The sequence below is a fragment of the Armigeres subalbatus genome, unplaced genomic scaffold, assembly GCF_024139115.2.
Source record: "Armigeres subalbatus isolate Guangzhou_Male unplaced genomic scaffold, GZ_Asu_2 Contig636, whole genome shotgun sequence".
In the NCBI taxonomy this organism is placed as follows: domain Eukaryota; kingdom Metazoa; phylum Arthropoda; class Insecta; order Diptera; family Culicidae; genus Armigeres; species Armigeres subalbatus.
In genome coordinates this window covers 150-18,776 of record NW_026943409.1, presented here as the reverse complement: position 1 = coordinate 18,776, position 18,627 = coordinate 150, and the positions used below count along the sequence as shown (strand labels likewise).

The 18,627-nt window shown below is 40.2% G+C and overlaps 1 protein-coding gene across 1 annotated transcript; it reads right to left on the bottom strand.

Annotated features, from left to right (window-relative positions):
* Window positions 1-11,435: 11,435 nt before the first annotated feature.
* On the bottom strand, window positions 11,436-13,526 carry LOC134204524 (cytochrome b5-related protein-like). Its single transcript, XM_062679336.1, has 5 exons — window positions 13,260-13,526; window positions 12,797-13,188; window positions 12,365-12,559; window positions 12,077-12,298; window positions 11,436-11,937 (listed from the first exon to the last, which is right to left on the bottom strand). The coding sequence occupies exons 1-5, from the start codon at window positions 13,479-13,481 to the stop codon at window positions 11,646-11,648; spliced, it is 1,323 nt and encodes a 440-aa protein (XP_062535320.1). The 5' UTR covers window positions 13,482-13,526; the 3' UTR covers window positions 11,436-11,645.
* Between the last annotated feature and the right edge of the window lie 5,101 nt (window positions 13,527-18,627).

The window sequence follows — 18,627 nt, the reverse complement described above, 5'->3', positions numbered from 1 at the left end:
TCGGAATATTTCTCATGTTTAGTTCACTGAGATTATTTATTTTAAAAACATAAAATTTTAAAATTTTCTTTTCTCTCACATCGAAGTCAAAGTCTTGTAGAATTAAAAACAAAAATGTCATATAAAATTTTACTCACACGATTGTTAAATTATTACGCTCAAAGCGTTAAAAAAAGCTTGCCTAGAACTTGATGAGGGCTAGCCATAAACACTGCTGAACATCTATGAAAAAAAAGCTTCACTCCTTAAACAAGCACTTGGGTCTGCAAAAGCAAATCAAATCACGACAGTCCGTTATAAGCATCGATGGGGGAGAACAACCTAAAAAAGCACACGTAATAGTAGTCCTACAAGTATGGTTCGTAAGATGAATTGTGGTGAGAGTCTGACCATGTGAGCCTGAATGGATTTACGGTTTGTTCAGTAACAGCAGCCAATCTACGATCGCATATTAGTACAAATGGAGAACATGAGAGGCAAACATCAAGCCTACTTGTCCCATCTTGAAAATGATCGCATATGAGTCTCATCATATGCGACCGCTTGGGACAAACTGGCTTGATATTACTTTAGATTTTTCCTGAACAAGCATTCCTATTTAACAGTTGCTTTCAATAATATTATGATAAATAATGACCGTTACAGATTCTAATTCGAAAACGACGAAAACCCATATGGGACTAATATACGATCGTAGGCAGGATAGTTGAGTTAAAATATCTAAAGAAAGCTTCAGCAGTGCATTTTTCACCAGTCTACCACACCAACCGGCAAAACAGAATTCATGCTGGTTTAAATCTGATGATGAATTTATCGGTCGAGGCACGCGGCCGCAAAAAAATCCCGCAGTATTGATAATAAGGGTATGCGCTACCTTTTATGAGTTCCGGATTGGGGTGGAGGGACTTTAATCAAACCTGCATGACCGTTTGTTACCCATGTGAGGGGCGGCCTAAAACAGCGTCTGTCCGGTACCGGGTGGCTGAACAAGAAATGCGATGTCACGTCAGCTATTCCTAAGACTGCAGCCCCAATCACGTGGCTACGTATCGCAGCGCTAGTAAGGCGGCTCTTTGTCATCTCTCTCTTCGAAACACTACAGCAGTTTGAATTTACTTTATTAAGTTTTTGAACTTTGAACAATTGTTATATCTTACGATAGGAATGCTAAGCATATTACGCTTCCTTGATTCCCAGCGCCAATTATCATTGCTTAGGAAGGTTGTAGTAGGAAAGCTGACTTCGTGTTGATTCAATGCTGATTGGATGAATAATAGAAATAACAAACTAAAAGATCATTTTTGAGATCTTAGCGGAATGAAGAAAATTGTAAAATACTGTAAAATACTAAACACCTGTAACGTCTTAATATTGCGACAACATGAAATTTTGGACAACCTTTTTTCATTTCAAAGGAACACATGATGATTGATTAGGTTACCAAAGAATTTCCAACAAACCCTGATTTTCGAAGGAGATGGACAATACTTCAATATTTTTAAGATTTTCCAAAGCTTTATAAGTAAGTTTTACTTCACCGAGTGTATAATCTTTAGCTTGCCGATGCATTGCATTTTTGAAAAGATAAACAAAGAAATTATTTAGAAAATGCAATAATGATCTGTGGTTGGCTGGGAAAAGACACACCCAACATGAAGGAAACCTACATCAGACTGAAAAGGGAAGGTAACTGGATCGGACTAGTCATCAGCACTTTGGAGACGAAGTGCATGCTACGAAGAGAATCAAGAGAGAACAACGTTGGCCACCCACCACGAAGGGCAGAACAGTGGATAACGCACCCAAGGGGCAAAATGGTCTCACCAATAAAATCACTCATGTAATCTTTTGTAGGACATTTATGAACGAATATTACCATTACAATTCAAAATTAGTTTTTCATTTTTGAGCTTCAATAAAAAAGCAAAATCCTTTTATAATCACTTAAATTTAACGATTTGCGAATCTTTTCTCTCATCCGTAAGATTGTCGTTAAATCCATTAAGAGAAAACAAACAACCATGCGTTCACCATTAGTTTATATGCAATCAACTCATTTTACACCACCATTCGGGCGTTTTGCCCCAGTCATGAAAAGCTTGTTATTTTGAAAAAGTGGTCCTGGAAAAAGACTTAGGTCCTTTTGAAAAGTTAGGCGAGATTTCACCTTTTCAAAATAACAAGCTCAGATAGAGACACATATCCCAATTTTGGTGAAAATCGTTCAAGGATTTCAGAAGTTATATTGAATTGCGCATTTTCTAAACGATACCCAACACAGAATCTGGATCATTTGCCATAAAGTCATTTGGCATAAAAACCACTTGACATAACGGTCATTTGGAAAAAGGAAATATGGCATATTTTTTTGGTTCATAAAATTAGTTACGGCGTTGATAGCATTGCACAATGTTTCATTCATTTCATTTATTTAGTTAACATCTAAACAGATAACACTGAATCAACAATTTGACGCCACAATACACGGTTCGAGGCCGCATCTCTCCATCCTCGGATACGCCCCACGCTCGCCAAGTCGTTTTGCACCTGGTCTGCCCATCTCGCTCGCTGCGCTCCACGTCGTCTCGTACCTGCCGGATCGGAAGCGAACACCATCTTTGCAGGGTTGCTGTCCGGCATTCTTGCAACATGCCCTGCCCATCGTACCCTTCCGGCTTTAGCTACCTTCTGGATACTGGGTTCGCCGTAGAGCTGGGCGAGCTCATGGTTCATTCTTCGCCGCCACACACCGTCTTCTTGCACACCGCCAAAGATGGTCCTAAGCACCCGTCTCTCGAATACTCCGAGTGCTTGCAAGTCCTCCTCGAGCATTGTCCATGTTTCATGTCCGTAGAGGACAACCGGTCTTATTAGCGTCTTGTATATGACACATTTGTTGCGGTGGCGAATCTTTTTCGACCGCAGTTTCTTCTGGAGCCCGTAGTAGGCCCGACTTCCACAGATGATGCGCCTTCGTATTTCACGACTAACGTTGTTGTCAGCCGTTAGCAAGGATCCGAGGTAGACGAATTCCTCGACCACCTCGAAGGTATCCCCGTCTATCGTAACACTGCTTCCCAGGCGGGCCCTGTCGCGCTCGGTTCCGCCCACAAGCATGTACTTTGTCTTTGACGCATTCACCACCAGTCCAACTTTTTTTTTTGGCATTTTTGGCATTTTTGAAGGATTTGCCATACAGTAAAGATCTGGTCCGTTGTCGAGCGGCCGTCAACGAAGCCGGCTTGATAACTTCCCACGAACTCGTTCACTAATGGTGACAGACGACGGAAGATGATCTGGGATATCACTTTGTAGGCGGCATTAAGGATGGTGATCGCTCGAAAGTTCTCACACTCCAGTTTGTCGCCTTTCTTGTAGATGGGGCATATAACCCCTTCCTTCCACTCCTCCGGTAGCTGTTCGGTTTCCCAGATTCTGACTATCAGTTTGTGCAGGCAAGTGGCCAGCTTTTCCGGGCCCATCTTGATGAGCTCAGCTCCGATACCATCCTTACCAGCTGCTTTATTGGTCTTTAGCTGTTGAATGGCATCCTTAACTTCCCTCAAGGTGGGGCTGGTTGGCTTCCATCGTCCGCTGAACTGTCGTAGTCATCTCCTCCGCTGCCTTGACTTTCACTGCCTGTACTCTCAGCGCCATTCAGATGTTCCTCGTAATGCTGCTTCCACCTTTCGATCACCACACGTTCGTCCGTCAAGATGCTCCCATCCTTATCCCTGCACATTTCGGCTCGCGGCACGAAGCTTTTGCGGGATGCGTTGAGCTTCTGATAGAACTTGCGTGTTTCTTGAGAACGGCACAGCTGGTCCCAGAGTCAAATCTAGCAAGACAAAAATGTTTGTGCCAAAACTATTAGTTTAAGATATATAGTGTCTTTGGGAAAAAAATTCATAATTTTTGACGATTTTTTTCCACGTAGTGAAATTAGGGTGGTAGGGTAAAATGCCCAATAGTGGACCCCTAGTAGCGGAATTTTGCTCTTCCTGTCATAAGGAGTAGACATTTTCAACATATAAATTCTGCTTGATATCGAACAACAAGCTCTGCTTCTCCTCTTCTCGATACATACATAAAACACCCAGATACACGACGTTATTCGTCAAAATTAACATTTTAAAGTCTAACTGAATTCGCCCTATAGTAGACCCTTGGGGGTCCATAATAGGAAATTGCTTCCTGTAGTCGACACTTCATTTGATTTTCATGTCCTGTTTCGGGACGTTCTTCTTCCCTATTATGGACACCCCAAAATATTCCTATAATGGACACTCTCGTGTTTATTTTTTATAGAATTGTAAAAAATCATCTAATTTTACTTTCCATAGCATTTCCAATGCATGTAATCAAATCATAGGACTGTAAGGTAGGTTCTCTCGATGGAATTTCATAGGAAAATGTTGACATTGTGCTGTAATAATGCAAAAATGGCTGGAGGGTCCACTATTGGTTAGGGGTCCACTATTGGGCACTTTACCCTATTTATATTTCAGAAGTTCATAATATCAACTTTTTAATTTTTCGGTAAAGACTTGTGCAATGTTCCACAAAGTTGTAGAGCAATTAATTTTGAGCAACTTTGCCGAAGAAACCATTTTTCTATCACTTATGATTCACAAGTTATGAGCTTTTTCAATAAATACGTTAGGGCCTAAAAATCGGTATTCTGCACATAACTTTTTATACATTCATTTCTCGCATAAACTTTGTTCCGAGCACTTTTAGGACTTTTGAAGATGCACATTTTTGTTGAAAAACCATGGATCTATCTCTTATAACAAAAAAGTTATTCGAGTTTTTGTATGAAAAACATGTTTTTTTTCATATGCGTATATTTCAGAATGGAGCAAATCGATTTTTTCTTCTATTCGAAAGCTCGCACTTTTCTGCGTTTATGGTGGGAAAACTGAGAGAGCGTTTTTTGTTTAAAATGTTTTATTTCATTTTGAAAAAAATATGTTTTCAAACGAAAAACGGCTATAACTTGATAAATAAACGATATAGGTCCATGGGTCTTCAACAAAAAGATGTGTCTTTAGAAGTTCTAAATGTGGTCCATACAAAGTATCCCTCAAAAATCAATACATAAAAATATATTTTAAAAAAACGGTTTTCGTAAGGAAATAAACGTTAGATCGATCAAAGTAGGCTGAACTAGAGAGCGCATTTTCTCGGTTCACCGGTTCATTCATACTGAATGTTTACATACGCGTTGAGACTGCCATGTTTTTTATGTGCCATGCTAAACATCAAACAGAAAATCAGGCTACTATGCATATTAATGGTAGTAGCTTGGTTTTCTGTTGGATATGTAGCGTTAAAAGTACGTCACTTTTGAAGTATAGCCTTTGTTACAAGCCTACCTTGTTTTGATTAGTTTTTTTCCGGTATCGCCAGTGGGAGAAAGCGAAGATGACCAATGGTTAACTACTGACATATTTTTATTACTATTACGTTAAAAGCAAATCTTCATCAGGTAGGAAAATCTCAGTGGTTTGCATTAAAGTTCGAAATGTTATGGAAGGCAAGTAATAGAAAAAAAGAGCATTTCTTGAACGCAACAAACTTGACTAAGTAGGTACACCAGGAGAAATTCCGGAACGGAAAACCTTGAAACGGCGCAAATCTTCATCAAGCACGAGATCAAAGTTGTAAAAAGGGGTGGGTAGGGGTTGAAAATTGTCTTTTTCGGCATTATGTAATTTGTAAATGAACCATGTACTGTACCGCTCACAAAAAAAAACCAACTCTTCCGCTCATTTTTGGTCGCAACGGAAAATACGCGCCAGATAGTCGCCTAAGAAAAACATACCTCCAGATAAAAAAGCTACTTCGATATTTTTAAAATTTGGCCGCCACGTGGTGCATCCTAGCGGTGAATGCTTGGATAGCACGTGCTATTTGTACTGCGGAGAAATTTTTCACATCTATGAGAGCTTTGGAAAATTATCACGAAAGTTGTAATTTTGTTGCAAGGCACAATAACGTCAAAAAAAATCATACGCTCTGTCGACCAGCCTACTTTGATCGATCTAACGTTTATTTCCTTACGAAAACCGTTTTTTTTAAATATATTTTTATGTATTGATTTTTGAGGGATACTTCGTATGGACCACATTTAGAACTTCTAAAGACACATCTTTTTGTTGAAGACCCATGGACCTATCTCGTTTATTTATCAAGCCGTTTTTCGATTGAAAACATATTTTTTTCAAAATGAAATAAAACGCTTTAAACAAAAAACGCTCTCTCAGTTTTCCCACCATTAACGCAGAAAAGTACGAGCTTTCGAATAGAAGCAATAGATTGAAAATCGATTTGCTCCATTCTGAAATATACGCATATGAAAAAAACATGTTTTTCATACAAAAACTCGAATAACTTTTTTGTTATAAGAGATCCATCCATGGGTTTTTAACAAAAATGTGCGTCTTCAAATGTCCTAGAAGTGCTCGGAACAAAGTTTATGCGAGAAATGAATGTATAGAAAGTTATGTGCAGAATACCGATTTTTAGGGACCGCCCTAACGTATTTGTTGAAAAAGCTCATAACTTGTGAACCATAAGTGATAGAAAAATGGTTTCTTCGGCAAAGTTGCTCAAAATTAATTGCTCTACAATTTTGTGAAACATTGCACAAGTCTTTACCGAAAAATTAAAAATTGATATTATGAACTTCTGATATATAGGTACCACCCTTATTTCACTACATGGAAAAAAATCGTCAAAAAATATGAAATTTTTTCCCAAAGACACTATATATCTAAAACTAATAGTTTTGGCGCAAACATATTTGTCTTGCTAGATTCGACTCTGGGACCATTGTGCATTGTCAGCAGCTAGGAAAAAATTAAGATTAGCGAAGGAGAGAGGAATAGATGTAGAATGGTATATACCGCCGGAAATAAGTATAAAGACAAGCATGATTTTCATACATTTTCATCATGATTGAGGATCGATATCTCGATTCGTAGCGATTCGATTTGGCTGAAATTTTACTAGGCACCTGTTTTTAACGTGAGCTTTCGATCTTTGAGTAAATTTTATACATCTCTGTTGATTTTGACCTCAAAATCTGGAAATAATTATAAAGACACCACTTTTTTATATGGAGCTCCATACAACGGAACTGTCTTTATAATTATTTCCAACAGAAACGCGTATAACCAGAATATATGCATAAATGTAACTATCATTGAATAAAAATTCAAGTCATTTTAGGCTTGTTGGCAAAAAATCAGCCCAATCGAATCGCTAAGAATCGAGATATCGACTTCCCAATATGACCATTTTGTATGGAAACCGAGCTTGTCTTTATACTTATTTCCACCAGTGTAGAGGAAACGTAAACATTAAAAGGCAAGAATACCAAAGCAAAGTAAAGGAACACAACGAGAAGGAGATATTTGATTTCTATAACAATCTTAAGGACTACGAAGTAGGGGAGCGAATAAATCGATCGAACCGATTTCTTAGAAAATATGTGAGAAGGAAAAAAGCAACTAGGTCAATTATACCTATGAAAAACTGGATACAGGAGTTGAGAACATCAGACAGAGAACCGATGACCATTGAAGAGGATGATGACGAACTCACCCCTGCTCCCACAAAAGAAGAAATAGAATAATTAATTGCTTGGCTAACGGGAAAGCTGCAGGAGAAGATAAAGTGAGAAATGAGTTCATCAAATACGCAGATGAAGACACGATCAACGAACTGCATAGGATAATCAAGGAAGCATGGATTACCAATAAAATTCCACAGCAATGGAGAGATTCGCTACAGATTCCGATCCCAAAAAAAGTAAGGCGTCAGTCACAAATGATTACAGGAGAATTTCGTTAACAAATATGGGATACAGAGTTTATACGAAATGGCTTTTAGGTAGACTAAAAGAGTATGCAGGAGAGCCCAGTTTGCATCAGGCGGCTTTCACGGAAAATAGATCTACAGATGATCATATGTTTTGTGCAAGGCGATACATGGAAGCATATTGGAACACAGGCAAGACACTGATTGGACATTAAAAAAAGCTTTTAACTTTTTTTGTGTGGACATTAAATCTGTTAGGAAAATATTAATTGAATTAACAGTACCAAAACATATAGTTAATAGAGTGTGTCAAGCAATAAATGCGGAAAAGGCTACCTCAACTACCAAACTTTTTGGAATTCTCAAGCTATTCTGCCAACAATTATATCAAGAACTGCTCCATGATGTTAAGAAAATTATTTTGAGCTTTTTTAGTGGAATGTCTTCACTTGTCATAAGACGAGTTTGTACAATCCCATTGAATTCCACCACTTAATTGTATCTTGACAGATACGTATTTCGACCTCAACAGTAAGGCCGTCTTCAGTGTCTCGTACTTGACTCGACTTCGAGTCGACTTACGAAGGAATTCCCGGAGGAACTTTCGGAGGAATTCCCGGACGAACTTCCGGAGGAATTACTGGAGGAACTTCGAAAGAACTCCTGCAGGAACTTCGATAGAATTCTAGGAGCAGGTATCAGAGCACTTTCTGGTGGAATTAACGGAGGAATTTGTGGAAGAATTTTGGAAAAAATCTATTGCTTGAAGTAAGCTTACGCCGACCCAAGCCGCCGCCGCCACCGATTACCAACGGCGTGACACCGCCACCACTGGCTGAAAATGATCTATCACGCCGCCGCCGATAAATTTTCAATCGTCGCACAGGTCTACTACGAATAACTTCCAGAATTCAAATTCATCCATGGGATTCTCGCTATTCCTTATAGGAATTCTCAGGAATCCACGAAGTAGTTTCCAGAATTCCTCCAAAGAATCCCTAGATTGTCTCCAGAGAATTCCCTGAAGGAGTTTCCAGAATTCCTTCAAGAAATTCCCAGAACTCCAGAACTCCTCCCAGAATTCCTCCAAGTATTTCCCACATTTCTTTCAAAGAATTCTCAGAATTCCCCCAAGGAATTTCCAGAATTCCTCCAAGGAATTTCCAGAATTCCTCCAAGGAATTTCCAGAATTCCTCCAAGGAATTTCCAGAATTCCTCCAAGGAATTCCCAGAAATCCTCTAAGGAAATCCCAGAATTTCTCCAAAGAGTTCCCAAACTCCTCCATAGAACGACCAGAATTCCTTCAACGATATTTCAGAATTCCTCTCAGTACTTCAAGAATTCCCCAAGAATTTTCAAAAATTCGTCCAAAGAATTCTCGGAATTCTTTATTAGGAATTTTCAGAAATCCTCAAAGGAGTTCCCAGAATTCCTCCAAAGAATTCTCAGAATTCATCCAATGAATTTCCGGAACTCCTCCAAGGAATTTCCAGAATTCCTAGAACTTATCCGAGTTATTCACACAATTCTTCCAAGGAATTCCCGGAGCTTCTCCAAGGAATTCACAGAAGTGCTCCAAAGAATTTCCATAATTACTCCGATTAATTCCCAGAATTCCTCCATGGAATTCCCAGAATTTCTTCAAATAATTCTCAAAGCTCCTCAATAGAAAGGCCAGAATTCTTTCAACGAATTTTAAGAATGCCTCTGAGTAACTTTCAGAATTCCTCCTCCTTTCTTATAGGAATTCTCAGAAATCTTCAAGGTGTTTCCGGAATTCCTATAAAGAATTCTCAGATACACTCCAAGGAAATCTCAGAATACCGAAAACTCCTAAACATAAATTCTCTGAATTTCTCCAATGAATTGCTAGAAATCTTTCAAGGAACTCCTAGAATTCCTCTATGGAGTTCTTAGAATTCCTTCAAGAAACTATTAGAATTTTTCCAAGAAGGTTCAATAATTCCTCCGGGAAACTTCCAAAAATCCTATTATTAACTTCCAGCTCCTCGATTGTATTTCCAGAATTTCTCTAAGGCACTTGCAGAATTACTCCAACGAACTTCCAGAGTTCTTCCAAGAAATTTCGAGAATTCCTCCAATAAATTTCCAGAATTCCTTCTCATATGAATTCCCATAAATAATCAAAAGAATTGTTTACCAGGATTTTTCCAAGGAATTCCCAGAACTCCTTAAAATTATTTTGCAGAATTCCACCAAATAAAAAAACCAGAATTCATTCAATGTATTCCCGGAATTACTCCAAGAATTTTCCAGAGTTCCTTCAACAAATTTTCAGAACTCCTCTGAGTCACTTCCTGGATTCTCCAAGTATCTTCCAGAATTCCTTCAAGGAACTTCAAGAATGCCTCCAAGAAGTTCCCAGAAGTTTGCAGAATTCCTCAAAATAATTTCAAGAATTTCCCCAAAAAAATCTTGAAATTCCTGAAAAGAATTCATAAAATTTATCCAAATAATTTTCATATAATTTCATCCAAGACTTTAACTTGCTGGTGGATATACCCCTGGAAGATCTGTTGGAATTTGTGGCGTAAACCGTCGAGGAATACCGCTACTTCTATTTCTACTTCCTCTGCCTTATTACCTCCAGGAACTTTCAAGAACTCCTGCTAAGAGCCACAGTAGTATATTCAGAGGAACATTTTTGCACGATATTTCTTGGGTGTTGTGGAACACTTGTCGAACTCTCTGGGGCATAACTTGTAGAATTCTTGGGCAACTGCCCTTCCTAATAAAAATCCTGAAGGAATTTCTGGTTGGGTTCCTGAAGCTGGTGAAATTCTTGAAGAAATTATTGGAATAACATCTGTAGGAGTTCCATGGAAGGATACCTGGAAAATCCCTGTAGGCATTTCAGTCGGAATTGCAGGAAGAGTTGCTGGTTGAAACCCGGAACAAACCGGTGAAAAAACCCTAGAGGAATTGTTGTTGCTATTCCCCAGGCTATTCCTTGTTTTGCAGAAGAAATTTATGTTGGTGTTCCAGGTGAATTCCTGCTAGCTTTTAGTTTTGAGGAATACTGAGGTGAAATGTGAAAGTAACTTCTGATCCTGAGAAACTTGATTCCTGATCTGGTCTGATTTCGGTGACTTCCAACATATTTTTTTCTATACGATTTTGCCACGAAATATGAAACAAAACAAACAAGAAACGTCATCGTTAGTTATTTATGTTTTCACCATTCTCGCACGCACACTCCCTTACTACACTGCAACGTGAAAATTGGCTGCGTGCTTAATACAGATTTGGAGCTTACCGAACGAGGTACTAAATTTAAACCAGGATTTTTTTAAATCCAGATTAAATCTAGTATTATCCTCGTTGGTGCTTACCGCCATTAGTGTGTACAAATAAAGATGACAGCCAAACTATAAAGGTTTGTGAAAATTGTAAAAATTCTTGTGAGATTACGACAGTTGCTAGAATAATTTGAAGATTTACGAGTGCGCAATAATTCTAGTTGAGCTAAGCCCTATCAGTTCTAGTTGAGCTAAGTCACTTTGGCACATGATTCTATAAACAAAGAGCGTTGCATTATTTTAGAAATGCTATGATATCAACTACATTTAATAAGGCATCCATGGCTAGAAAACATACCAATTATTTTTTATTACAATTAACAACAGTTTTACTGGTAATATAAAAATATCACTTTAGTACTACTTTCTATACCCTAGAGTAATCCCTGTATCAAATGATTTACAACATTTGGAAAATTTTAATAAAATCATTGTATAATACCTACAATATCTATGACTTCATTCTCTTTGGCATTACGTTTTTGTAAAACATAATCTAGTGAAACTTCTTGGAAGGACTGTAAACTTGTGTTTCAATTCTGGCCAACTGCTTGTGCTGACCAACGATGTGATGCAGCCAGGAGCACTCCCGGTATACCGTTTCAAACTCTTCGCAAGTTTGATGGAACACCGGGTAGAACTGGGGCAGTATTCCGTGATCCAACGTTGGAAACATGTGATGTAAACAGTGATCGCCGAAGCTAGTCAACACGGCAAACTGCGACCCTTTGACGTCAGATCTATCGATGACGGCCGCAATCTGGTACACTCCGAAGTCGATTTCGTCCCTGTTGAACAAGTAGATACATTTAACAAAATCCCAATAATCACGCTTCAGAATCCTTTACATAATATTTTTAAAACCTAATAGAATTATGGATAGATTTACCCTAAACTAATTATTAAATTATTGAAAAAAAAACTTACGGTATCTTGTCTCCTGAATGGAATATTTCCGGATGATGATGGGCGGCATTCAATCCGATCAAACCGAATCCAAAACTTGCTACCATCACGATGAAGCCCCACATCTTAAGAACCCCACCCAAACTAGTTGAATCGCTCAGGTACATAAAGGTCGGTAGAATAAACGTTATTAGATCGTCCGCGAAGAAACTGGATTTACCAGTGTTTAAAGTTTCGATAATTCTGAGAACGAGAGTAACGTATACTTAACGAGTTGTTTAGGACAAGTGGCACAGATGTGAGGCTTACCTTTTCACGAAATCTCCGATAAACATGCCCGAATAAACAATGGGCCCGTAGATCCAGGAGCCGTACCTTTGGAAGGTTCCTTTGAGCTTCGGGTTAGGTAACCAGCATAACATCGGTTCGAAATAGGAAATTTCCAAATCGAGGATCGAGTTGGGGTAGTGGTGGTGTGAAATTGCATGCGATATACGCCATTCTCTGAAATAGGAAAACAAATTTTGTTGTTGCTGCCGTAGCTCCTGAAACTATTTTCATATATAGAAAACAATGAAACTGAACACAACTTATCGAGCTGATGCGACCTGTTATCTTACGAGAAAGGTAGAAATTCAAAATAATTTCTAAATCTCTAACGTAATACGCTTACAAAGCCAAGTTTATCCAACTTCAAAGATTTAACAAAGAAGCACTTATGCATCTACTGATTTAACTCACCTGTAACTGAAGAACGCCAAATTAAACAACTTCATACGCCAATTATCTTTCTGGTGAAAGAAATTGTGCGCACAAATCATGGTCCAGTTGACGCACATCCCACTGAGCACCGCTAGCAAATAGCTGTTGAATCTGATAGCCAAAAAGGCAAACACAAACGCACTTCCCAGCAACGAATCGATAATCAGTCTTGATGTCTGGATCGGCGTTTTGTCGATCCCCTGCAGTTTGTCGCGAACCCGTCGCTTCAAGGTGCGGTAGAACCCGTCTTCTCTAAACGTGAGCCTCACATTTCGCGGAAGCTTAGCTTCCCGTACTTTGTACTTCGGAAGAAGGTTTTCCGCCTTCGTAGTAATATGATGCGTCTCAAACGCTTCGGTGATGTCAGTTCCCTAAAGAAAGCACGTTTAATCCATAGCAAGTACATTAATACGATTGAGGACGGTGTGATAGAGTTACTCACTTTTGTCTGTCGAATCCAATCGACGCCACCCGGATGCCGATCGATGAAATCTGTTAAATCGTACAGCGTGTCGTGAATCCGCCACAGTCCTTCGGCTCCATCGTCTTGCCGTTTTCCCTCCAGCCAACGATTAACCGTTTTTAGAGGCGCATCCCGGAAAGTAGGGTACTTGCTGGTGATCGAAGTGATGAGCGCAGGCGTAGCGTTCAGCTTCTCCGACATGACTGAAGTGCGCACCGTTTGCACCTGAAGAAAGTGCGATCAGAATGAGGTTGTTAGTATGCAAGGTGGTCGACAATTTGCGAGCCAATTAATCAGTATGCAGATTGGTCACCTTGGGAAGTACACAACACGCCAGGTTCTGGCGATCAATCTACGTCTGGATGGTACTTATTATTCCTCGTATTGGCATTACACCCCTCAACAGTATGTTACTAGCTCGTAGCTTAGTAATAATTGAGCTCCTTTCCAGTTAATGAAAGAGCGAGTATTCTAAGCCAATGTTTTGAGGCCATCTATGATTTTGCCAGCATGTTCAATGAACATTGACAGGACAAGACATTGAAGTATAAAAAATCCACACTAATATTCTATAAACCAGATCGAAATTTGAACCCAGAATTCTTCAGCTTGTTCATCGTCGCTATGTTCATCGTTGAACCATATAAGAAACAGAAATTGGAAGGCATGCAGTTAATAGCGAAATTCAGTGAATACTAAGCACCTAATCGACAACGTCTTAGAACACGTTATTGATCAATAATAATAAGTAACTAGTAATTGCATACATAGCATATAAGTTTTGATCATCCAGATTTACACAATTCTGATCGACATAGACGATGCATATTTGATTGTGATAAATTGAGGAAGGAAAAAATCTATCTTGCGCAGTTTTGCAAAACATTGCATTGTAGCTTAACTCCTCGAAAGTTTTTACCGCTGATGCTCTTGTAGCCATTCACAAAAAAAAATATTGGCAAAGAGACTTTTTATTTTTCTGATATTAGATTGATCGAGTAGAATTCATCTATTTTATTATTATTTTTTCAAGGAAAAATGCAAACTGGTGAGCTGGCCTTTTCTACGCACCGTCTTCGAGGGTGACAATGGGTCAAATGGGGGTGAGAATGGGTCATTGTTTCAAGTACTTAGAATGCTTGTAGAATAGATTGAATGTATCCGAGGTCAAGAAGACTAAAATATAAGAGACTTTTTGAACGATTTTGTTATCCGACCTCCGCCGGTGAGAGCGATGACCCATTCTCATCCCCAGACCCATTGTCACACCCGATGGCGGTACGTCACTCTTCCATGGTCGATCATTGCAAAGATATTTCCTCACCTGCCAAATTTTACCTATCAATCTGCCAAATTCAGCACCCAGAATCCAGATAACTTTTAAAACACGGCGATATTTAGCCTTCAAACATTCAAATTTTCATCAAAAGTTAAACGTATTACAGTCTAATAAATGTTGAGGCACCACATGTGCAGTGAAGTATTTTTATCCTTTCTCACACACCAAGATTCCCTCACGTCCAATTTTTATGTTCACACTTTATTTTATTGCAAAACTCAATAATTGTAAAACTGGCCAGCAACGAACGAATGAATCGAACTATGGTTTGATCTGCTATAATCATGGCTCGAACTACTGCTAGCGGCTCACCCAAGAACAACTATTTCACGCATGAATCGCAGTTATGTACCATGGAGACGCAAATTTGATTACCTATTCTGCATTTGTCATTGGATTCGTGACTTAAATCGTGCGAAAATCGCTCACATTATCGAGATTAAAATTGACTTGACAACATTTATTAGTGAGAGAGTAAATGCTGAAATGTCCGCATATTCCAACGCTTTATGACCTGTGGGGCCTGTCAGGGATGTGGTAGGGTAGAGTGAATTTTGTTAAACTTCCATAAAAAAAACCAGATTAACCCTTTTAGGACGACTTTTGTTACATTGATTGAACGTACAGATTTTGGGTTTTCCGCTCGATCCTGCCAAAAGAAGTATAGAAAGAAATAAAAAAAGAAAAGAAAAAAGAAATAAAAGGTGTTGAAATATTTTTTTCAGATGTCCTAGGCCGTTCAAACTGTTCTAGAGTACATATCCTCGAATGCATCAGAAAATATCTCTAGAAACAAAATGTCCAAAGCTGAGAATATGTCTAAAAATTTCTATGTGATATTAAGACATGAAATTATCGAATATTGAATTAACGAAACCATTTTTAGGGTCTCCAAAATGGCCTGGAGTTCAGAACATACGATCTACCCGACCAACCAAGCACTGAACGATGTATTCGTGCAGCGCTAAACATCCCAGCAGATCCATTGAGCCGTTAAGATTTCACTCATTACTTTGACAAACTACTACAGAATTCTTCGGTTCTCCAAAACGTCATGGAGTTCAAAACATGCAATCTACTCGATCAACCAAGTCATGTATCGCTTAACATTCCGGCAGGTCTATTGAGCCGATAGGATTTCTCTCCACATTTTTACAATCTACTACAGCCCTTTATGGCCCTTCAAATTGACATGGGGTTCAGAACGTGCGATCTACCTGATCAACCAAGTCCTGAACGATGTATCCGTTTAGGGCTAAACATCACAGCAGGTTCATTGAGTCGATACGATTTCATTCATTATTTTCACAAGCTACAACTATTCCACATCACGATGTATGCTTGAGTCAATGATCCTTTAATTAGCGATTCATAGGGACATAGACCTTTTTCGTAGCTCGGATCATGTGATCTATCCAATTAACCAACTTATGAATTGCATTGCATTGTGCGTTTATACCTATTGAACAGGATTGGGGGTATACCGACGATGAGGACATTGCAAAAGCCTTGATTAATCCGGTAGATACCGTTAGCTGAACTCCAGAACGTTTAGGAGTACCATGAGCATCTCGTATTCTAGAAAATAGGCTTTGCATGATGCTTTTATGATTATTAAACCCGATTGGGTGTATACTGACGATGAACACATTGCAAAAGCCTTGATTGATCTGATAGATACCGTAGGCTGAACTCCAGAACCTTTTGGAGTACCTTGAACATCTCGTATTCAAGAAAATAGGCTTTGCATGATGCGTATATGGGGGCAGCAGGGACTATGTCCAAGGGCTTGACGATCCCTCCCCAGGCCATCTGCGAGTTGTGGCGCCTGCCTAGGATGTGGTGGGGTTTGACAGTGGGCTCTGTTAAACTTCTATAAAAAGCTGCATGTATCCGCAAGTAGGCTCCGCCAAAGCGACCGTGTGCCGCTCAAAGCGCACAAGCCCAAGTCCTGGTGTTAGGTGGGACGCTAAACAGACCTGACACGACGGCCCTCCGACGAGACAGGAGGTTTGCGCAGGCCCAATAAGCCGCCTATAAAAACAACCATTACGAACGACATAGAAGATAATACGACTCGATACAATCGGCAACGACCTAGGCGACGAATAAAGGATCACGATTAGAAGCTTGGAACATGGAACCAGGGTTGGTTCGCTCTGAGGAGAAATCAAAGTGTACGTGTAAAAACTTCTCTTTCTCAATTCGTTTTCCAAGCGAATTGTGCAGGAATACACTTTCTCTTTATATGGAAGAGCGTGTGTCATATCCACTCTACATCACACAAACGCACAAGTGTAAAGAATACAGAAAAATGTCAATTTTAAACAGTCAATAAGGCATACATTTAGGCTGAGTCCGAAATCTTCAATGGAAATTAACGTTTAAAGCGCCTGAACATAGACCTTTTTTATATACAACAGCAAAACACACGCGACTGAAAAAGTTCTCACTCTTTATCGATCATGTTTCTCCCGGCTTGATATACACGCAAGTGTAAGCGCTCGCAAGTGTGAATCGATACACTTCTCTTTATAGGTAAGAGCTCCACACATTTCAAGGCAAAGAGTGAAAAATGACCAACACTGCATGGAACTGCAAGTCGCTAGGCTTCGCAGGTTGCGACAGGATGATCTACGATGAATTACATTCCCGCAACTTCGATGGATGCCCACTGCGGGACGTCAAAATCGTCATCGGTGACATGAACGCACAGGTAGGAAGGGAGGAAATGTATAAACCGGTCATCGGACCGGATAGTCTGCATACCGTATCGAACGACAACGGCCAACGATGCATAAACTTTGCAGCCTCCCGCGGAATGGTAGTCCGAAGCACTTTCTTCCCCCGCAAGAATATCCACAAGGCCACATGGAAATCACCTAATCAAGTAACGGAAAACCAAATCGACCACGTTCTAATCGACGGTAAATTCTTCTCCGACATCACGAACGTACGCACTTACCGCAGTGCGAATATTGAATCCGACCACTACCTCGTTGCAGTATGTCTGCGTTCAAAACTCTCGACGGTGATCAACACGCGTCGGAGTCGTCCGCCGCGGCTAAACATTGGGCGGCTGCAAGACGATAGACTAGCCCAAGACTACGCGTAGCAGCTGGAAGTGGCACTCCCAACGGAAGAGCAGCTAGGCGCAACATCTCTTGAAGATGGCTGGAGAGATATTCGATCCGCCATTGGTAGCACCGCAACCGCTGCACTAGGCACGGTGGCTCCGGATCAGAGAAACGACTGGTTTGACGGCGAATGTGAGCAGTTGGTTGAGGAGAAGAATGCAGCATGGGCGAGATTGCTGCAACACCGCACGAGGGCGAACGAGGCACGATACAAACGGGCGCGGAACAGACAAAACTCGATTTTCCGGAGGAAAAAGCGTCAGCAGGAAGATCGAGACCGTGAAGAGACGGAGGAACTGTACCGCGCTAATAACGCACGAAAGTTCTATGAGAAGTTGAACCGTTCACGTAAGGGCCACGTGCCACAGCCCGATATGTGCAAGGACATAAACGGGAACCTTCTTTCAAACGAGCGTGAGGTGATCCAAAGGTGGCGGCAGCACTACGAAGAGCACCTGAATGGCGATATGACAGACAACGGTGGCGGTATGGTAATGAATGCGACTTCCGGCTCCGAATCTCCAAAAATCCAGGAGGAGATCGGCCGGCTGAAAAACAACAAAGCCCCTGGAGTTGACCAACTACCAGGAGAGCTGTTTAAACACGGTGGTGAAGCACTGGCTAGAGCGCTGCACTGGGTCATTACCCAAATTTTATGCCGCCGACTAACACCAATTGCAAGAGAGTTCGTGGGGCAGTACCAGGCGGGATTTATGGGTGAACGCTCTACCACAGACCAGGTGTTCGCCATACGTCAGGTATTGCAGAAATGCCGCGAATACAACGTGCCCACACATCATCTATTTATCGACTTCTAAGCCGCATATGATACAATCGATCGGGACCAGCTATGGCAGCTAATGCACGAAAA